The sequence below is a fragment of the Leuresthes tenuis genome, unplaced genomic scaffold (genome assembly GCF_036924035.1).
Source record: "Leuresthes tenuis unplaced genomic scaffold, fLeuTen1.0.hap1 SCAF_17, whole genome shotgun sequence".
NCBI lineage: Eukaryota > Metazoa > Chordata > Actinopteri > Atheriniformes > Atherinopsidae > Leuresthes > Leuresthes tenuis.
In genome coordinates, this window is record NW_027325371.1 from 18343129 (window position 1) to 18363994 (window position 20866).

The 20866-nt window shown below is 43.2% G+C and overlaps 2 protein-coding genes across 3 annotated transcripts; one reads left to right on the plus strand and one right to left on the minus strand.

Annotated features, from left to right (window-relative positions):
- The first annotated feature begins 315 nt into the window (after positions 1–315).
- On the plus strand, positions 316–7628 carry ap5z1 (adaptor related protein complex 5 subunit zeta 1). 2 transcript variants are annotated; one of them, XM_072369162.1, is made up of 18 exons: positions 316–428; positions 1037–1174; positions 1422–1602; positions 1706–1844; positions 1969–2081; positions 2179–2353; positions 2804–2851; positions 3785–3925; positions 4011–4048; positions 4595–4757; positions 5389–5567; positions 5647–5789; positions 5875–5993; positions 6114–6241; positions 6359–6456; positions 6583–6715; positions 6831–7045; positions 7123–7628. In XM_072369162.1, the coding sequence occupies exons 1-18, from the start codon at positions 388–390 to the stop codon at positions 7373–7375; spliced, it is 2445 nt and encodes an 814-aa protein (XP_072225263.1). In that variant the 5' UTR covers positions 316–387; the 3' UTR covers positions 7376–7628. The 2 variants fall into 2 exon arrangements, with proteins under 2 accessions (XP_072225263.1, XP_072225264.1); XM_072369163.1 differs by lacking the exon at positions 2804–2851.
- On the minus strand, positions 7553–18031 carry mmd2a (monocyte to macrophage differentiation-associated 2a). Its single transcript, XM_072369164.1, has 7 exons — positions 17684–18031; positions 14349–14430; positions 11826–11986; positions 9793–9867; positions 9609–9710; positions 9373–9442; positions 7553–9193 (listed from the first exon to the last, which is right to left on the minus strand). Exons 1-7 carry the CDS (start codon positions 17710–17712, stop codon positions 8993–8995), a joined length of 720 nt encoding a protein of 239 aa, XP_072225265.1. The 5' UTR covers positions 17713–18031; the 3' UTR covers positions 7553–8992.
- Positions 18032–20866: the final 2835 nt, after the last annotated feature.

A 20866-nucleotide genomic window follows, 5' to 3' on the forward strand; every position in this document is an offset into this window, starting at 1 on the left:
CAATAAAAAGGGTCTATTAGGTCTACAAGATAAACTGAAACGTCGTTAATATCGGAGAAGAGAGGACGCTGTTTTTGTAACTAAATAAATGTAGTAGGCTCTGATTTGCAAAGAATGTTGCAAGCGCTGTCTTTTTACAGTCTTTTCAGACTCTTGAATTAGAATAAGTTGACGGTGCTGTACAAAGCACCGTCAAACATTGTACTGAAGCAGTAAAATCGACTTGTGTTGAGTGAGTTGCTATCTGTAACGTGTCGCCCCTCGCCGCACCGAAAGCGGAACCAAAGCCATGTCATGTGATTGCACTCAGGACTTGAATAGCGACTGCACTGTTTACCTTCCGCTGCAGGCAGATGTAGCACGGTACTGCCTGGTCTTTCTGTCAAAATGTATTCTCACGGTTCAGAAAGTTTAATTAAACAAGCCAGGTAAGGGAGCCTAAATAAAGGACTTTCTATTCTATGCTAATCTCCTATTTTATTTGGCTTCATTGAATCTGTTGAGCTTACCAAGCTAAAGCTAGCTTGCATGTCAGATGCTTTTTTTTTCGCTAAACAGACATGTTTAGGTTAATTTCCTTTTTATGATTAGTTATTGAGGCTAGGACGTTGGCTGGAAGTATGTACATTACCGAAGATGATGCATGACTATTAATTTGCCCTGTCAAAAAGAGACTGCATGCAAAAGCTTCATTTTTTTTTCTGACACTGGTCAACTTTTTGAGTCTACACTTTCCGGTGTCCACTCCTTCTTGAACTGACAGTTAGGTTGTCAAAGCAGAGAAAGTACAGGTTATTTATGAGGTTAAACTCGACTGCAGTCGATTCATGTGAACTACCTCAGTCAACAGAGGACTTTGTGATGACGTCTGTTCATCGAACATCTCATCTGGTTTTCTTGTGTCGCCCTTTAAAGCTAAAAAGGCAATTTTGTGTAATAGTGCAGCGCTTTGCCTCGTGTGGCGATTGCTTTTAAATTAGAAATATTTGAGAGTCTTAATGAATTATCGAAGAGCATTTGTGTATGTGATTTCCAGAGAGATTCAAGAGCCCGAGCTGCAGAAGTTTTACTGCAGACTTTATAAGCTCCTCCAGGTGAAGGAGCTCAGCCATGAGGCCGTGGACTCCCTTGGGAGGCTGCACCTCATTCTTGCTGCCAACAAGTACACCAGAATGTAAGAGATCCACTCACACTCTCCATATAGGGCTGGGTGATATGTCAATATTTTTAGATAAAATAGAGATACACTGTGTATATCTGGGTATGTTATGCTACTGTCAGTGGTTTGGAGAGAATCGCCGTCCACAGCCTTTCAGTCCATAGTCTTTCTGTCTGGGCTGTTTTTTTTACACTACATAGGGCATCTGTCTCTCAGTTTTATGTTTACAAAGGTATGTCTCCTTTGTTGTCATTAACCAAAGGCTGCCTTCAGAGCTTCAGCAGAGACTGGTGTCACTCCTCTCATCACCTGCAGAGCAGCTTCAAGTGCTGAGCTCTGCTGTACTCAGAGAGACGGTGCCCCTCTCTGGTCAGGAATTGAACTACAGCCCAGAGAATGTTGGTCTGCTCAACAGCCACTCTGTCGCTTTGCTGCTCTCGCAGGTGTGTAGAAGGGAAATAAACACACAGTTTGGTAAAGTATTGATTGCCGTAGAAGTTTGATTTTTGGTAATCAGTTTCTCTTTGATCCTTTGACTCCGAAAAGGCTGGAACCAGTGCTGATTTGTCCAGTCTCTGCGCTCAGCTCGTTCGTAGTCTGGAGAGCCGGCCATGTGAGGGTCTCACACACACCCTGCCGGTCCTCAACACCATCCTCACACACTGTCCAGCGTGCCTCACCGAGGGTAATGGACAGCTAATTTGGAAAAAGCTCTTGGCAAATCAAAACCAGAGATTAAAATCAAATAGGGATTCTGCTTTTTGTGCATTCTAATGAGTTTTCACGCAGACTTTTCTCAACATCAACAGATCATGTGAGCCTCCTGAGCAAAAAGCTTGTTGACTGGCTGCGTTATGCTAGCATCATACAGGGAGGCGCCGCCTCGTCGGGGGGATTCTTCACAGGGTCCAGATCCCGTCAGGTCAGCGGTCTATTTGTAGATGCAGACATTAGTTTTGTTTAGCTTTTGTTTCACGTCAAGCTTTGCTGCATTGTTGTGTTTGTTTGTTTTAAATCAGCCGGCGCCTATAGCAGAGCTGGATGGGATGGTGTCGGGGGATTTCTTCACAGTGCTCTGTGTGGGGCAGGGCTTCACTGAGGACCAGTGGATGAACGTTTATTCATTTTCCATGCTGCGCCACTGGCTTCTCACCTATCACTCTGTTTCCAGTGGCAACGCTACCATGGACACTGGTATGAACACACATAATCGCATTTATTTGATATTTCATACTTTTTATCCTTATACTTCTTCTAGTATTTTCTTATAATAAGATTTTTATTTTCATTCAGTGTTACCTGTTCTATTTTATCGTTACTGTGTTGTTAGGGAGAACGAGAGTCACAAAATTTCAATTCCTAATATGTCTGAGTATGTATTACAGAATTGACAATAAAGCTGACTTTGACACAACTGAAACAGACCACAGCCATACCGGAGAAGCTGTCGTGTCCTTTTCTGGGCATATAACAACACCGATTGGTCTCGTAGTACTATGTTGATCTTATACTGCTCAACATACTCACCCTGCAGAAATATATGAATAAATGAACACCAAATAAGTATTATTGGAACCACAAAGGCTGTTACCCTGTCATATCACCCATCTTAGATGACCTGCTCTTTGTTTTCATCATCTCCAGCAAACAGGCTGCAGCTCAGCCTCTCCCTCTCCCACTCATTTTCCAATGGTAAGACCCCAGAGTTTGCTGACCTCCCATGCATTGCATGCACCTGCGTCTAAGAATCAATAAAGAAGCTGAACTCCTGCGTCTTCTTTTTAACTCGAGGGCAGCTCAATTCAACTCACAACCCTTTTACGTGATTATGACTCACAACTACAACTGATCTAACAAACATCCCTGAAGCAGAAATCCTGATCTGTGACTCCTAACCTCCACCTTTTCTCTTGAATCTCTTCACATGTTTATAAGCATGACGCTGAGTATCAGTGTTGTTAATAAGCTGCTCTGACAGCAACCACTTTCAGAATGAGACACTAATCATGCTGTATGTCCCAAAGGTCTATATTTTAACATGTAGTGTGTAAATCATTTATCAGTCTGACTAAAATGTTTCTTCATTAACCGGCAGTCGTAATACAAAGCAAATAGCCTAGTCTTAGCCATGTGGTTACTCACGAACAGTGTTTCTCATGATGAACACTGTCTCTTGCTTTTCTCATCTCTTCATCTAACCTTCTGTTACGAGCTGATTTCAGATTCCAGCGTAACGTTGTTGTTGTTGTATTAACATGGGGACTCCGCAGGGTTTTCTCACCTAATGACGTGGGCCTCATAGAGAAAACAGATCAATGTACATTTTAAGTTGTTTAAGAGAATGTGGTTAACGAATCGGAATACATTTTTCAGTCTGTTACCTAAAAAAGAAAAGCTAAATTTCATATGGGGAATTTAATACTTTAATTAGCAAATTATTAAGTTGAAAGAGATGTGTTGTTTGTTTGTTTTTAATTCTAACTTTGCAGAAATCCTAACCGTGTCACCTGCGATTCAAACTGCAGATTGGTAGGCATGTGAAGGCATCCTGACCAGTTCTGTGAGTCTGAGAGGGAATGTTGCCGCACCCAACCAGTTTGTAATACAAAATGTTCCATGTTACAGATGACCGGTCAGAGGTGGATGGGTCGGTGGTCTCCATAGTTTCGGCGACTTCCTCCTCCAGCCGCCTGCTGCCTCCGAAAGAGCGTCTGAGAGAGAAATCTTTCCAGTATTGCCAGCGCCTCATAGAGCAGTGTGATCGCAGTGAGTGTGTGAGGGGAAAGGTCGGCCATGTGACAGAAAGACTCACTCACTTGAACTTTAATGTGTATTCATCTCTGTTCCTCAGAGGCACACAAGAAGACAGACACAGAGCTGCAAAGAGCGGTGAGTCCGCGTGTTCTTTGTCACCATCATTGAAACATAAAGTGAACTCAGACGCACAGAGTGGTTTGTTTCTGGTACCCAAAAAAAAAAGTCTTTGGAAAAAACATCCGATATGATCAGATAACATCAGATAATTATTTGTTTCGTCTCGATGTTACTTTGAAAATTACATAGAACTACGGCTTTATGAGAACAGAAAGTTGTTTACTGCTCAGGGACCGATTAGCCCATGACAGAGGGCCCGATGCTCCCGAAGCACCTCCCGCAAGACAAGGTCATAAGCCTTCTCCAAAACTCCCTCCATCATCCCTGTGAGGGTAAAGAGCTGCTCTCTTTTATATCTAAGGTCCGCCCATCTGCCGTGATCTTCTCTCTATCACCTGTCATCGACCCTGTCATCGTCCCCCTTTTAAAAAAAAAAAAGAGGGACTAAAGCCCGACCCAGAGGCTAACCAGAAACGTTTAACTTAAAACTCATTTGACCGCTTGAATGATTGTTGTTGAATGATTTCGGCCTCATTGTGTCTGTTGTATTCCCTCTGCTAGTGTCTGGTGGAGGCGGTGTGCATCTTGGACTGCGTGTGTGTTGAGGATCCCTCGCTGGTCTACCGGGCGTTCCCATGCATAAAGGCTCTGTTTGGGCGGCTCAACTCAGAGCTGACGTTTGCTCGAGTCCTGCTGCCTATAGCGCAGTTCTACCTCAACCACGGTGGGTGTGTGTGGAAACGTCTGCATGTGCTCATAGCTGCCTGCTACTGTGAATAACTCAGCCAGACCCGATGACACATTCCTTCGACATTTTATGCACGCTTTATTATTTGCCAGATGTTAGAGTCCCCTGCATGGTCAGTACTTTGTTACACCCCTTTGGAAAGTCTTCCAGTTGCTGTTTTAGAGACTTTTATTTATTCTTTCTGCAAAAAGCCTCCGCTTCTATGAGGTTCTTAAGACTTTCTTGAAATCCCGCCCTTTCAGTGCTACACTTTGTGTGCTTTTTAGGTCACAGAGCTGTAAAGGCTACATTTTCACCTCATGAAGTGGATAGTTAAGCATTCTGAAGTGTGTTTAAGATCATATGAGCAGTTGTAGAAGCCACTCTCCTTTTATCTTTATCGCTTTTACAGAGGGTGTGACGTTTGAGTTTCATGATATCCTGCTTTATTTTGATCCCTACTTAACTTTACTTAATGCCATCATAGCTGTTTTAATGTTTTAAGATTGCATTAAACAAAAACAAAACACATCCCACTTCAAATGTTGAAAAGGATGTTTCCAGTGTACTTCTCTTTCTGCGAATTTAAAACGATAAAGAGGCTGAATGTGCACTGAAATCTGTCCAGGCGAGTTGGCCGCAGTGGACTGCGATAGCGTGTGGAAGTTGGTGTTTGGCCGGTTTCCTGCCGAGCTGTTTAACGACCCCTTCCTGGCACACGAGCTCCTCCGCTTCCTCCGACTGAACCTGGAGAGCGTGCAGCTTCGGGCCCCACAGTACATACGCTTCTTCCCGAACCTCCTGAAGGTCAAAACCCCAGCAAGCAAGAGCACATTTTTGACAGTAAACTGTACCCACTGCGTAGGAAACATGTGTCATTGTGTAGTTTTTAGCGTGGGACAGTCCTGCGGTGGTGGATGACTTTGTGGATCTGCTGCCCTCCCTGGTCACTGCGGGTACTGCAGTGGAGCTGCTCCACACTTTGTTGGACCTGCCCTGTCTCTCTGCCACGCTGGTCTTGCAGCTCAGGTTTGTGGGCAAAACAAAACAGTCAAAACCCCTCACGGTTTCTGAATTTCATCCTAATCTCACCGCATCTGTGTGTGTGCTGCAGGTCTACGTGTTTTCCCATCTCTGAGACAAACGGTCGAGGCCTCCTGTCTCTGGATGCGTTTCGGAACCCCTCTTACAGAGGACTTTTCCTATTTTTGCTTCGACCTGAAGCAGGCTCAGGTAGCGACAGAAACACAGCACCTTTTTTTGCCATTTTAAAACCAGTTCTTGAGGAAGGTACCTGGTGAAAGTGGACTCGCTCTGAAATCGCCGTCATTTTCAGTCTCTCTCTTTTCACAGGTGACACAATTGAACGGCTGGGCAGGCTCCATGAGCTGTTAGCTGAGGCTGCCGACTGGCCGAGAGCCGTTAGGTGTGCCCAGACGGTCCCCGTGCTGCTGCACATTTATTTCAACTCGGTTGTTACGGTAAAATTTGCACATTTGTTCCAACCAAAGGGTTGAGTAAAACACATGGCTGAAGTTAATGGCTAAGAGTTTAGTTTAATTTAAGAAAACTACACCGTGTACGTGTTTGTGTTCAAGGTGGCCGATGAGAAGCTTTTAGCCCACTTGCTTCTGGTGATGTTGGAGAGAAGCAGCCTCCTCCTAAACATTCCCACATACAGCAAAGAGATACACAGGTATGCGAGGGTCATGTGTGTTTTGAGAAAAGCAGCCTGTTCAGCGTGTTTCCAGTAGAAACAGGGATTCACTTGTAGACGATGATTTCCTCCCTCATCTCCTCCCTTCTTCCTGTGGGCCTGCAGGGTGTTCAGCTGCCACCTGCTGAGGCTGTGCAAGCTGCAGCCCTCGCTGGTGGTGGACCAGTCTCACGAGCTGCTGGAGTTTGCTGGGACCACCTCCAACGTCTACAGCAAAGAAGAAATCTACACCCATGTGGTAATTCACCAAATGCCAGGCCTTGTGTTTAGCCTCAGCAGGGTCCTCTGGGTATTGACATGTAGCGCCAACACTTGACAGGGAAATGAAATGTTCAGTTTTCTCTTGGTCTCAGGTGTGGGTGCTGGGAGAGTACCTTTCGGTGTCGTCTGACTCCCGCTGCTCCGTCAGGCTCATCACTTCCTGTTTCGAAGCGTTGGAGGCGGTGCTGTTTGAGATCACTTCATCTGCCCCGCCACCTGGAGCAGTGTGCCCCGCCCCTAAAGTCATCACCTCTTTAATGAGCGCTCTTGCTAAGCTGGCATCGCGATCACATGACCTCATACCTCGGTAATTTGCTTTGTTTTCACTCTGCAGTGCATGCTAAACGGTTGGAATGTAAGAGCGTGTTTCTGTCTTGTTTTCAGGGTGTCTCTGTTCCTTTCCAAGCTAAGAACGGTAACTAGAGGCGGATCGGTCGCCTGGTGCTCCGATGAGGAGGACCTCGCCGCCATAGTAACACGGGGGGAGGAGTTGTGGTCGCTCCTGAAAGCCCCCGGTGTGGCTCAGAGCGTCCTGACCCCGCCTCCCCACGTCACCACACCGCGGTGGCACAGGGACACCAACGTGGCCATGCCGCTGCAACTCCGACTCCTCACCAGCCTCACGCACTCACGGTGACACGCACGCACGCACGCCACATGTCTCCATCAAGCGGCGACACAACTGAAGCATCAGCTGAACGCTGCGTCCCAACGAGCCCCGTTTGATTTCTCTTGTAAATAAATGACACACTTCTGTCGAAATCTGAAGTTACAAAGCGTGCACGACTTTCAGTAAACACACAGAAGCCTTACAGTGATTTATGTCTCTTCTTTAATACGGTGGTGTCACACAAATATAGAATTTTACAAAAAATACCTTCTGATTTTAAAATTTTTTTAAAAAACATTAATTTCCTGAGTAAGTGCTCTGTTCTCTAAAAGTTTCAACTGAGACGGTTTACTGTAGAAAATAACTGTGTCAGTACAGTGATTGATTATGAATAAACATTAAAAAATGGAAACTACATCTACAGTCTGCGTGTATTTCATGTTCTTTTATCATTTCTGTCTTATTCGGAGGATTTTGAGGAAATTCTACGTCATACATCACTGCTGCTGATAGAGAGGCTCGTGGATTAGAGTGCAATATTCAGACAAAACAACGAGCTTTCAAGAGTCCAGAGTACACAAAAAGCCTAAATGCATTAGGTCTTTAGCACATTTGATCCACTCGTAGTCAGAGTTCTATAACGATCTCAGGTTGAACTTTTCATCTTTCGAGTCGCGTGAACTGAATCTGAGGCCGAAACGCAACAAAGATAAAACCCCAACAGGATCACGTGATGCCATTTTTACCTCAGCTTGGCAGATGACCTTCATCTCCATGACCCACGTTCCTCAGAGTGACTGTTGTGTCAGCCAAGCATAATATGCGACCAGCCAGAATTCTATGACCTTAACCCCTCTGCATCCAGACTGCTTCACGCCGTCTCAGTCAACCTGATGAGTGGCTTTACTTCTAAAGCCTACAATGTACTGTCAACCAACACGTCAGTGAACCTTCTCTGAGAGAAGACTGTCGTATGATTTCACTCTCAGATTTTTCAGCACCGATATAAAGGAATGTCTGCGTGGTAAGTTCTGGCACATCGTTACAGACGAGTAGGAATGGTTTGTCAGTTTGGTAAATATGAGGCAGTTGCTTTACTGTTTCAACAGAAAAGAGGAGGAGATGCTGGTGTCACCATTAGCTGCCTTTCAACGTGCTGCTAACAGCTAACAGTGATGATCGGTTAGCTTTACAGTGTCTGTTGGGCAGATTTTCTTATCTTTGAGCACAGCCGATTTAACCTTGTTTCTTTTCGCTGTGCCAAACTAAGCTAATGTTCTCCTCGCTTTTCCTCCAAATAATGCCGTGCAAAAGTTGCAACCGTTAAATGGAAAAGGGGCAAAATGGAAAAAATAATGCCATTGATCCTTTTTATTAGTGGTATGAGGTACGTTTTTGTGCTATTTTAGTCCCGAGAGGCTAAATGTTATATAGTCAGCAGACTATACTTATTAGGTTTTTGGGTTGTTGTTGGAGAATTTCATCTGATCTTTAGCTGTCAGACAGCTCTCGGGGGTGAAATCACCCGCACCAGCCCAGCGTGTGTCGTTTTGGGTTAGTTGAAGTCAAAACAGTGATGTCATGGCTAAAATACACTTTTGTCCATCAGCCATTCCGCGTGGAAGCTCGCGGGAAAGCGGCCAGTCACCTCGACGTCTGCAGCAGGGGGCCGGGAAAGTACAGGTACCTCCAAATGGCGTAATAATGAATGCTCGCTCCGACTGCAACGAAAAGATGCCAGATGGCGTGGGCGAACGGGACGAGGCCGTCGCTCTTAAAAAAGGCTACGCCCACTACGTAGAAGACGCCTCCCGCGGCCAGTTCGCACACACCTGCACGCTCCACCTGTGACGTGTCAGCAGAAACGTGGAAGTTAGGAGTTGGTGGCTTTTTGGGGGTTGGGGGTTGGGGGTGGGGCTTCATCAACAGGAATTCAACTCTCAGTTTTAAAGATTAACCACAACTCACAGGTTAAGACCCTGATGATACTGTCAACTTTATCTTTCTAAAGTTCTCATGCTTACCATGGACAAAATGACCAAAGCAGGAACAGCACCCATAGCCACATATCCCAGTAACTCTATCAACTTGTACCTGCGGGAAGAGAACAAGAGATAAAACCTCTGTTGTTGGTTTTTTTCCTGTGTGTCTGTTGCTGCTTCAAACAGCGGTCCAGTGTTTAGTGTAAGCACGTGATGGGGCTGGAGTTTGGTTTCAGGTTGACCTCGTCGAACAGCACACAAAGAGACTCGGAGGTTACCTCTCGTGGAAGAAGAAGACGTATGCGGATCCTAAACCTGCCATGACCCAGATCAGCCAGCGCATGTGGTCCGCCCACGGCCCCAGCTCCCGCAGCATCAGCCTGAGGACCGCATCAGCCACCGTCACTCTACGTTCACTCAGATTTTTTTATGTTTTATTTTGGCTGTCGTCACATGACTCACCAGGGAGAGTAGGAGGAGGCGATGAACAAGTAGATGGCCATTCTGTCACACATGTGGAAACGCTGCTCCACCTTCCTACGCAGAGAGAAGAAGGGAGCTCATTATTAAGCATGACATGCTTATGACAGATAAAAGGTGTTTAACTAAGTTCTTTGTGACGTCATCATTATCTGATGAATGCTAACCTTTGTGTTACTCCTGAAGTAAAGTTGTATATCAGTCATGCTGGGTGTGTGGAGTCATTACTTCATCACTACCTATCAACCCAACTTACTGACATATTACTTAGTTATCAGTAAAAATTCACTAGTACTTGCTCAACTGACCAACTATAATCTTCCTTCTAAAATAATTCTGACAGTCTGAAATCTGACAGCAGCTATAACTCACACTGAGCCTTGTTTCTCTCAGACAGTTCAACTGAGTCCCTGGTAGATCGCTGCTCGGAATGCACAGACATTATAACGTTGCTGTGGGAGTTTTCCTGCCGGTGGGGGATTTGCTTTGATTGTGACGGTTCCAAAAATTCCATAAGTCCATCTCCACCATTTTAAACACAAGATATGTGTGTTTTCAGCTGTGCACAAACTCTAGTTCCACAAATGGCTTTTTTAAAAACAGTTTCTGAGTCTCACTGATAGTTTGCATGTTTTTTGTTATCTCAATCTTTGACATATATATATATATATATGAAGACTGCCAATACCACTCTCATGTAGGTGAGAAATTAACTCTCCATCTGTCTTTACTGAGTCCTGTAAAGCTTGAAAAAAAAGGTCAAAATGATTACAGAGTGGATTTTCATGGTCGCCTACACAAAGCTATTTTGACCGTAACTCTGTTCTTTGAACACAGCAAAGTGAGTTTGCTTAATTTAATTTAACTTAATCTAATTTAATTTAAGTACAAACTTGCACTATTACATCTGTTCCATGTCAATTAAACAAGTTTATATAACTTTCCCCAAATTTAATTCATCATTCTTATGTTTACCTGAGGTCTTATTGAATTTATTTTATTTATTCTTTTGATTGAGAATGTGTTTCTCTTAACTTTATAGCAAACCTTTTTGAGTATGTGTGCAGTTTCAAGGCTTTTCTTTAAAGTAAAGCCATTTACAATCAATTAAAGAGGAAATGACCTACTTGCTCAGTAAACTATGACTTCCACATAATACATTCTAATCGTTATCCTGCATACACATAGACAACAATTAACACATTCAATTTAAATGTGTTCAGAGATCTTTAAATCTTTAAACGTGCAAAGCAGACATTAGGTATTAATGCCGAATAAGTTCAAAGAGCTTTGCAGACCAAAAGCACGTTGTTTCCTTGTTTCCATATGGAAAACAGTGGTAGGCGATATAGGTACGCAACAGTTTTAAAGCGACCTTCCTGAACCCTACACGTGATTAATAATTCAACTGAAAGTTGTAAATCTGATCCACTCTCTGCCAACGTGGTTGTAACCTGATGAAGAAGTCTCCCGCAGTCCCACTCTCTGGTATTTCTCTGACATATAAGCAGTCATGTGAAAAAGAAAGCACACTATCTGTCAGTGCAAAAATCATCTGATCTTCACCGGATCTTATAATTTAGGAAATGCAGCCTCTGCTAAGCGATAACATGTGATATGTTACGCCGTGTCATTTATTTAATAAGGTTTTTATTTAATTAGCCGCAGGGCAGAAGCAGTATGTGAAAAACAAAGTCCACTCTTAGTGATTCCATAGAAATGAAGAGTAAGTAGTAATTAGGTGCTGGTAATCAATGGCACAATGGATCGTCAGCAAATGGGAGCACCTCTATGGAAGGAGCATTCAGGTGTGTGTTAGCACAATGCCAAGAGGAAAGAAATAAGAATAATAAGATCACCAACCCCCTAAAAAAAACTTCTAAGCGATTTGTTTTCTGAGTATGAAAATTCAACATGACACAGAGTAATTGCTGACCCTTTAGTTGTACCAGTTAAGACAATCTAAGTCTACATGAGCTCTAGAGGAGCAGCACAGACGCACAGAAAACACACACCGGATGTGGCTGATTTTCCAGGCAGCAGTGTGGAAGAGCGTTGAGGTGACAAACAGGCCAGTGAGACCGCTCCCGTAGAGCAAGGCGGCGACTCGATGCCATTTGTCCACTGATGAAAAGTAGAGCACAGACCCGCCCACCAGACTGGGGATGATCCACAGCTACAAAAAGTCAAAAAGTTACAAGTTATTGTCGTTTTTCAGTCTTCTGAAATGGTTTAGAGGAGATTTTTTAAACATTCCTGTTTCACTCAAAGAAGAATAAACATCAATTTCTGTTTAAACGAAAATGTTGTCACTTGGCTATGTACTTATAATGATTTCATACCAATCTGTAGCCCAGTGCTCGCAGAGAAAATGTCAAAAATGAAAAATTAGTCTGGGAACTCTGTTTTATCAACACTCTCCAAGAGGCGTTATAAAAGGGCATATATTGAAATGCGTCTGGATACAATAGGTTAGACTTGGAAATCAATCAAATAAAATAATCAAAATATGTTGACTTGAACTGAATTTAACTCCACTGAATAGCACTTTAGTAACCCCACAATGAGAAGTTCTTTAGCAACATAAAGAATCAATACAGTTATTAGTCATTAGTCCTTGTTGAGCAGCTTTTGCAACATTCTTCTTTGCATAATCAGATTCAGGGGCTCCAGAGCAGTCTCCAGCACAGAACCAGCTTTCATTGTAGGTTTGTTCAGTTTCTCTGAGTCACTGGCTCTGATGCTGCTGCCCCAACAGATGGCTGCAAACTGCACCGCCTGCCACAGACTTATACAGAGTCTTGTAGAAGATATTTTGCGGGCAAACATTGAATTCCAAATGGTGTCTGTTGTCTAGCTGAACACTCGGGTTTCTGTAGTCCACCGCCACCTCCATCCCTTCTCCCAGGATCGAAATAGTGTTTTACTTATTCCTGGTCCTCGCCAAATCCACAATTATCTCTTTTATTTTGTTTACATTCAAGACGAGGCAACTGTTCCCACACCTTGTCACAAAGTAGTTGAACAGTTCCCAGTACTCTGCCTCATGTTCATCACTTTTATACACAAAAACTGCAGTGTTATCTGAGTATTTCTGGGGATGAAAGGACTCTGGGTTTTACTGGAAGTCTGAGGTGTACAGAGTGAAGAGAAATGGTGAGAGTACAGTCCCCTGTGGTGCTCCTGTGGTGCCCAGCACCTACTCAGAAACACAACCCTTCAGTCTCACAATCTCTCTGACACTGTTTTGTTTGTTAATAATCCAGGCAGTTGAAGAGGCATATACCTTAATTCTCTGGAACGTCTCATATAACAGTGCAGACTGTAATGTATTAAAAAAGCAATGAAGAAATCGAATAACATGATCCTCTCAGTGCTTCCCCAAAACAAGCAAACTGTAGTGGGTCTTGAGAGGTGTTCACTTTCCTGCTGTGGTGATCCAAGAACAGTTTGTACAAGACTTGGGATGATGTGGAATGTCAAGGCAACTGGTCTGTAGTTGTTGAGGACAGTACCACAGTAAAGTAAACTTGCTTTAAAGTAATGCCAAATTGATCCACTTTTACTCATTTATTGTATCAAATAACTGCAAGAATGTTGCAGTTAGATAAACTGTTCTGACTGGACATGACAAGTGTAACGTTTCTTTGAACCGAATGAGGGCTGGACACGTGTATCTTGAAACTGGAGCGCTTCTCTGGTTTCCAAACTAACCAGTCTTGTGTCTGTTCAGTAAATACTGTCAGCAGCTGGTTAATGAAGCATAAATAAACAGCTAGCCTGGCTCTCATGTGCCAGACTATTTCCTGGTTAGGAACTAGCACATAGCTTTGTGATTCCCTGACACCTATTGTATTCAGCCAAATAACATCCTCATATATAACTGTAACTCTGTAACAAAAATTTGAGCAGAAACCAACAAGCTGTTTCCCCTGTTACAAGTACCTATTCTAAGCTAGACTAACGAAGCATTGGATGTCGCTTTATTCTTACCACACAGATAGTATAATCTCATTTTTGTCACCAAACAAGAAAGAAAGCAAGTTTATTTCCCAAACTGTCAAATTAGTCATTTTGTGATACTGTGTCTAATAGAAGATGTGGTGAAGTGCAACAAAATGCCGGAGTAAATACATGGAAGATCATATGTATTGATTCGAGCAAACAACTGAAAACTCTGCACCATTTGAGGCTTAATGGTCAGTACTGCCATGTTACTGCTGCTTCTCTTTCTGTCTCTATCTGTCTTTTTGATTCTGTCTCCGTGTGGCAGCAGCACGCAGGGATTACAGCAGATTAAAGAAAACTACAGGCTGACTCACAGATTACGGCCCACTGCCTCGACCGCACGAAAAAAAAAATCCTCCTCATTCTGCCTCATTCCTCGCAATCTTCTACATCTCTTCAGAGGTCTCTCTGAACTGACAAATTTGCGACACAAGGACACGGGATAGAGAAGGCTACACACACCATAATCTACTATCTCTTATTCGGACTGTGTATCAGTGTTTCTCTCTGGTTGTGTGTGTTTGGCTCACCCCATGCGTGGCACAGTTTGCAGCATGTTCATATTCTGTGGGCTGGTATCTCTTACTGGCCGGCACCCTGCAGTTCATGTACCTGAGAGAGGGGACACAGACGGGAGGGGAAATACCTGTAAAACTGGAGGCCAAACTGCTCATTGCTTTACTAGTTAATAAGTTAACTTTTAGCTTAAACCGTGAAAGCCAATGGCGTGCTTATACTTGTGTGGGCGTGTGTGTGCCTGTGTGTGTGCGTGTGTGTGTGTGTGCCTGTGTGTGTGCATGTGTGTCTGTGTGTGATATGGTCATTCCAGGAGGATTTACAGCACTCTAATCCACATCACGCTGTCTGAATTTTGGTTTGAAACATCGTTACTGGGGCAACTGTCTGCGTTGCTATGGACACCTGTGATGTCACCATCTATACTTCCACAACAGGATACCACTGGCCATTAATCATCAACTATATTTGCATTATTTTTCATGAAAAAGTTGCTACTCGTCTGTACGCTCCAATCTTTGTGTCTGTGTGTGTACTCTCTTTAATGAGCGGTAAATCCCTCAGTCCTGGCTTAAAGGGGGAAACACATCTGGAGATGTTACGAAACCACATTTTATATGTCAAGATGAACACACTCACAAACAAGTACACACTTATTTGAGTGTAGCTTCTCACGCAGGGCCACAGGTGTGTCTGCATTGGTCAGCTGTGTTATTTGATTACGCATGTAGGTCATGTGCTCATCATCATGCACCCGTACCTTGCTGTTTGCTGGAAAGGTTCAGGGAGAAGAGAAGAAAAGGCAGACGAAGAAAGGGAAAACGATTGGTTCTTAAGCTATGGCGGCATGAATTCCAAAGCTATCTTTTTATCTATCCATCCGACACCTGTCCACCTAAAACCTCCCTCTAAATACAACTAGAACTGTTTACCTCACAACTAAATCTAGAAAGGAAGAAAAAAACGTTCTATCACAATTTGTGGTAAAAGCCTTCCTTTCAACGTTCAGCATGTGTAGTGTTGAGGAAAAAACTTTCATTTTTAAAATACAACCGTATGTTCTCCCCGTGCACGTGTGGGTTCTCCAGCTTCCTCCCACTGTCAAAAAGCATGCATTTAAGCTTAATTGCTGATTCTAAATTCACTCTCAGAGTGAGAGTGGGTGTGGTTGTTTGTCTTGTTTGTCTTTCTGTGACCCTGTCACCACTGGCAACCTGTCCAGGTTGTACCTCACCTTTCACTCAGTGTCATCTGACAGTGAGGTTTTCTGGCCTGGACCAAAGCGGAAGATTTGTCCTGGTTTGCTTTGTCATACACACGAGCATTTTGGACTGCTTTCATTTTAGTTTAAATCTTATTTTTTGCTACAGAACCATCCATCCATCCATCCATGCACTCGTTACCTCGTTACGGGTAGCGGAGATGACGGTTCAGGAGGGAAACCCAGACATAATTTCCCCAGCAACACTCTCAAGCTCCTCCTGGGGGATACTGAGGCATTCTCAGGCCAGGAGGGATATGTAATCCTTCCAGTAACTATTTATTAATATCAATGTGAAGCTTACTGTTGTTTTCCATTGCTGATTGCCTTTCATTTGCTCTCAGTTTGGTTAAAATGAGGTAACAAAACTACTTCGTAAGATTTCAGAAAATAAAATGATTTGGACCCCTTCAAGATGTTGTGACAAATCCCACTCTAAAAGTAACCCTCAATGCTCAGGTGCATATCTCCCTTTACATAAGTGAACAAATGTTGTTATACTGTTTATGTTACATTTTGCACTGTGGACTGATGTGTGACACAAGGCCTTCAATGTGCCCTGGTGAAAGATCCACCTAACAGTGACAAGTATGGAGGTGTGTAGCTGTTCTCTAGAAAAAGGCAAGAAATTTAACTGCTAATTTTTTTTTCATTTAGAGATTCGTTTAAATTGATACAAAGTTATCTCCGTGATTATACATGAATAACGATGCATTGTCTGTCCTTTAACCCCAATCTCCCCACCACAACACTCATAACAGTGATGTTTGTGTGTATGCATGAGTGTTTTTCTGTTATTGGTCTGGTTAGCAGATGGGGGCATCAGGGTGCCATCTCCCAGACACACATAGGCACCCACATTTTCTCTGTTTGTGTTTATTTTGTGTTTGATGTCATCTGGAGTCACTGGTCCAGCCTTTTGGGCTTTTAATAGACTTCCTATCTCCTCTTTATATAACATCAAGTGAAAAACAGCATGACTCCCAACACAAAAATCAATAAACAACCTATGAGCTTTCACTGTCAAGCTTTTGCCAAGTGCTGCAATTCTCAGTCTACTGGGGGTAAAAATGTATAAGATAGCATCGGATTTTTGAGTAGCTGCCATTTATTCTTTCTATGTCCTGCATCTCTTCGGGCTATGCCAAGCACATAACAAGAGCACAGTATTTTTCTAAGCACTGTTGTGGTATTGTGGCTCTCTGTGGTACTCTGTGAGGTCCTCTAATCAGTTATGACAGAACTCTGTGTGTGTGTGCGTGTGTGTAATCAACTGAAAGGGAGGGATGGGGATTCACGGGCCGATCAGAGAGGATGGTATTGTTATTATCAGCACACTACTCTCCTCTCTCGGCCTTCAAGTCAAATAGTCATTTTCTTCTTTTTTGCACAGATGTGCGTCTAAATTTAAATGCATGCTCCCCCCGCATATGTGTGTGCGTGTGTGTATGTACAGTAAGCACGTGGAGTTCCAGATTTCACCTCATAAAGCAAGTGTTAGGTTATGAAAGCCCTTTTTCAGCACATGCCACACATTAATAGGATCAGTTGCATTGAAGGATAAGGATCAGAACCTCTGGATCCTGGTGTATGCCACAGGAATCTGTGTGTGTTTATATACGGTCCCTGTAACTCCACAGTTATTCATTTTACAGCAAAGATCAAGTTAATCTCCTCTGGGACTTTAACTCTGTTTCTCACGATCATTTTCACACACACACACGCGCAGACACACGCACGCAGAATGTCCTGAAGCAGATCTCAACATGATACACTGTAAACTGGTATCACAGGCTGAACTCTGACCCAGAGAAAAAGGCTGATTGGAAAGTAGATGAAGTGACTTCGTGCATTAAGTACAATAATAACCGAAAGATTGAGAATCAAATCAATACAAAAAAATAAACAACTGTTTTCCAATCTCGCTGCCTCTATTTCTCTTACTCTCACAAGCAAATTGATCTATAACATCCCTCTGCTTGTCCCTGTGCCAGCGCGTCAGTGCGCATGGATGCACGGCATCTGTCACATATGACAAATACGGTGTGGGACTTGAGTGCTCACACTTTCCTCGAGAAGTGCAATTACCTTCCAAATTTTGTGTTCTTGAAGTCCATCGCGCGCGTGGGGTGTTCGGGCGGGTGCGCGCGTCGCTGCGCTTGCGCTTTATCTGCCGAAACCAACGAGCGTCGCCTCTTCCTACGGATTCCCCATTCCGGATATCCCACCGCCGCGCGTCCACAGATAAACGCATAAAGTCCAGCAGGGGCAACGACCTGCAGAGGGGGTCAACGGCACCTACACGGCTTCAGCCAAAGCTCTGAGACTTTCAGCCCCCAAAAAACGAGCCATCCCGGCACGAGCTCTGGACGCGATGTACAGTGATGGGAAACTGTGCAGAGTTTTAATCCGAGTCTCGGACGTGTTTGCAGGATGTTCCGCGGGACTGGGCTTGTAACCCCTCCCCTCCTCCCTTTCCCCTCCCTTTTCTCCCCTCTCCTGGCTGATGATAACACATTAGCAAACAGCAACCCCTCTCCATAAGGCATCAACGTCATGTGGAAGTGCTGGAACACAACGCAATACCTCACCAAATGATTAAGGGGAGTTTTGCATGTTCCCATGACTTAATATGAGGAGGAGTGTGCATAGAAACAGAATAATAAACAACAATAGAGACAGCACTTTCAATGAGAGGTGCTTGACAGTCTGGCACTGGCTGTGGGATTGTACAAGTGAAAGTTCTCCTATCTTACTTCACTCTTTCCTGTTGAATTGTATTTTCTGGGCATTTTAATCAGTGTGGAAATGCACAGTGCAGTTCAGTGGAACTCTTTATTTTCTTTTTTGTGACTTTGTACTTGTGGTTTAGAGCTTTCTTATTGGACTACTTTTAACCGACAGCTTAGCTGGCTGCACGAAGCCTTAGAAGGATAACACTGTATTTTGTTGTTGCTCTAACTTTAGGGTGGAAAAATGGGAAAGGAGCTGCATGCAAATGTCTTGGGGAAAGCCTCAGACATGAACTCTCAGATTACTTGCCCCTTTATCAGTTTATTATGGTTATAGCTTGTTCACGTTCATTGGAAAGCCAGGTTATGCAAATGTCCAGGCTTTATATAGCCTACTATGAATCTGCAAAACTCTCCCACATTATGAGCTTAGCAGCTGCCCAGCACTCTGAAAATCTAAGTTATAAATACCCGCAAAGCATGAGAAAACTATAAGAGTGTTCAAGAAGAAGCACAAGAAGAACTCACATTTAACTGTTAAGCACGGGGGTGGATTTATCATGCTTTGGGTTTGTGCTCCAGCCAGACCTTACTTCAGGTAGAGGGAAAAATGGATTCAGATAAATACAAACAGGCCCTGGAAGAAAACACCATATGCTGAAAGAAAAGAAAATTCTCGGGATAAAGAGATTACTTTTATGACAATATCATAATCCAAACATTCTTTAAAATCTTTACAGGCTCAAGCTGAATGTTCCACCATGGCCTCCGAGCAGTTAGTCTGCGCACAGATTTCAGTGCATGCAATATGGCCTGTGAATCTCACATAAATGAAAACCTTTCCCTGTAAGAATGGGTGAAAATCCCCCGAAACAAGAAGTGAAAGCCTTAGCTGCAAAATAGACTTAGAAGCTGCGGTGAACTAACCACAGGGAGCTAAAAAATTCTGTTCCCAGTACTTTTTAGCTGTGTGAAACTAGAAAAGAGAGATTAGGAGAACGTGTTATCTTTAACAATATGCCATGTGGTGCCCTAAAAGTACTCTCCCAGTTAATCACAGAAACTTTATCCAAACTTTTGCGTGTCATTGTACCTTTCAGATTAATGGTTCACATTGAATGCATGATTAACCTATAAAATCCAGCTCACTGTTAAAGATTAAAAGTGACTTTCAAAAGGCTTGGCTTGCCGCACTTTTCGTCAACGCGGCCGAGTAGCTCTGTCGTGTTTGAGACGCTCACGTGTTGTCTTACAGGGATTTCTCCTCTAAATTTCTCATGATGTTCTATTTCATCGGTCCACCTGGGGTAAACATTTGAATAACTTCACAAAAACACCAAAGACTGCACAAAAGTTTGAAAAAAAGAAGGAGAAGAAGAAAAGTCTACTTCCAACAGGTCGCTACAACAAGAAAATGCGTAGGGTCTAAAGTTACATAGATCATTCTTTACTTATACTTTCAACGCAGAACTACACTTCAGTAGAGTGTTTTACATCCATGTATTGGTTCCACTAAGATTTACACAAATTCTGAACAAAGTCTGCTTATGTACAGAAACTTTCTCCAGGACTGGCAATCTAAATTTTGTTCTACGATATTTCAAAGCAACAGGAAACAAGTATCAGGTCCTCAAAGGGCTGACAGGTAAAAGAAGTGATGCATCAGTTCAAAAGAAAAGTTTTAAAAAAGACTAAGTACATCCAAATCTTTGTAATTCCCTGTTCTGTATTTGTGAAGAATGCTGATAGAGCGTAGAACATAAAAATACGTTGAGTTTAAATAGAAATGGACAGTTTTTTGCGGCTCCGGAGTTAATTCACGTCCTCAAAATAAAAAGAGAAGGTTACTATTTTGTATGTGTGTCTCCTCAAAAACGGACTCACACATGCTAAAAGTGAATGGAAAATTAAACATTAGCCAACAATAACAGCGGGCAGCAGAAGCTGGCTTTGGCACAGTGCGGCAGCTGGGACACAGAACAGATACAATATGCAAACACACAGACTTCCAGACAAGTTTCAATGCTGCAAGCACAACATGCTTACACATGCTGTGTTAAAGATAAGATTCGGTATCAATGACTGTAGTCAAACGCCCAAATTTTACCGGTAAATAACGCCCCTAAGAACATGTAGCCAATCCACCTATCAGGTTACACCTGTGTGTGTCTGTGTGTGGAAATGCTCAGTAATATGTGTTACAGTCATCTCCGGTAAACATGTCAGCTCAGGTACAATGGTACGCAAAGCCAGTCTGAGATCTGTTGTTATCATCATTATATTCTTCAGTTGGATTATTCCATACACACGGCATTATGATCAACAAAATAAACAGGTTTTTTTCCCCCTCAAAGTAACTTTCAAACCGTGGATGTGACGTTGCTTTTTGTTTCAAAAACGCCTCGCCTGTCCCTCATGTTTGTTTGGAATCTCTGGTTTGGACCTCTGCCTGTGCTGACAGAACAAAAGGCCACTCAGTCCCTAGAAAACAGTAAACTGGACCAAAGGACACGACTGACACGGAACACTGACAGTAGAG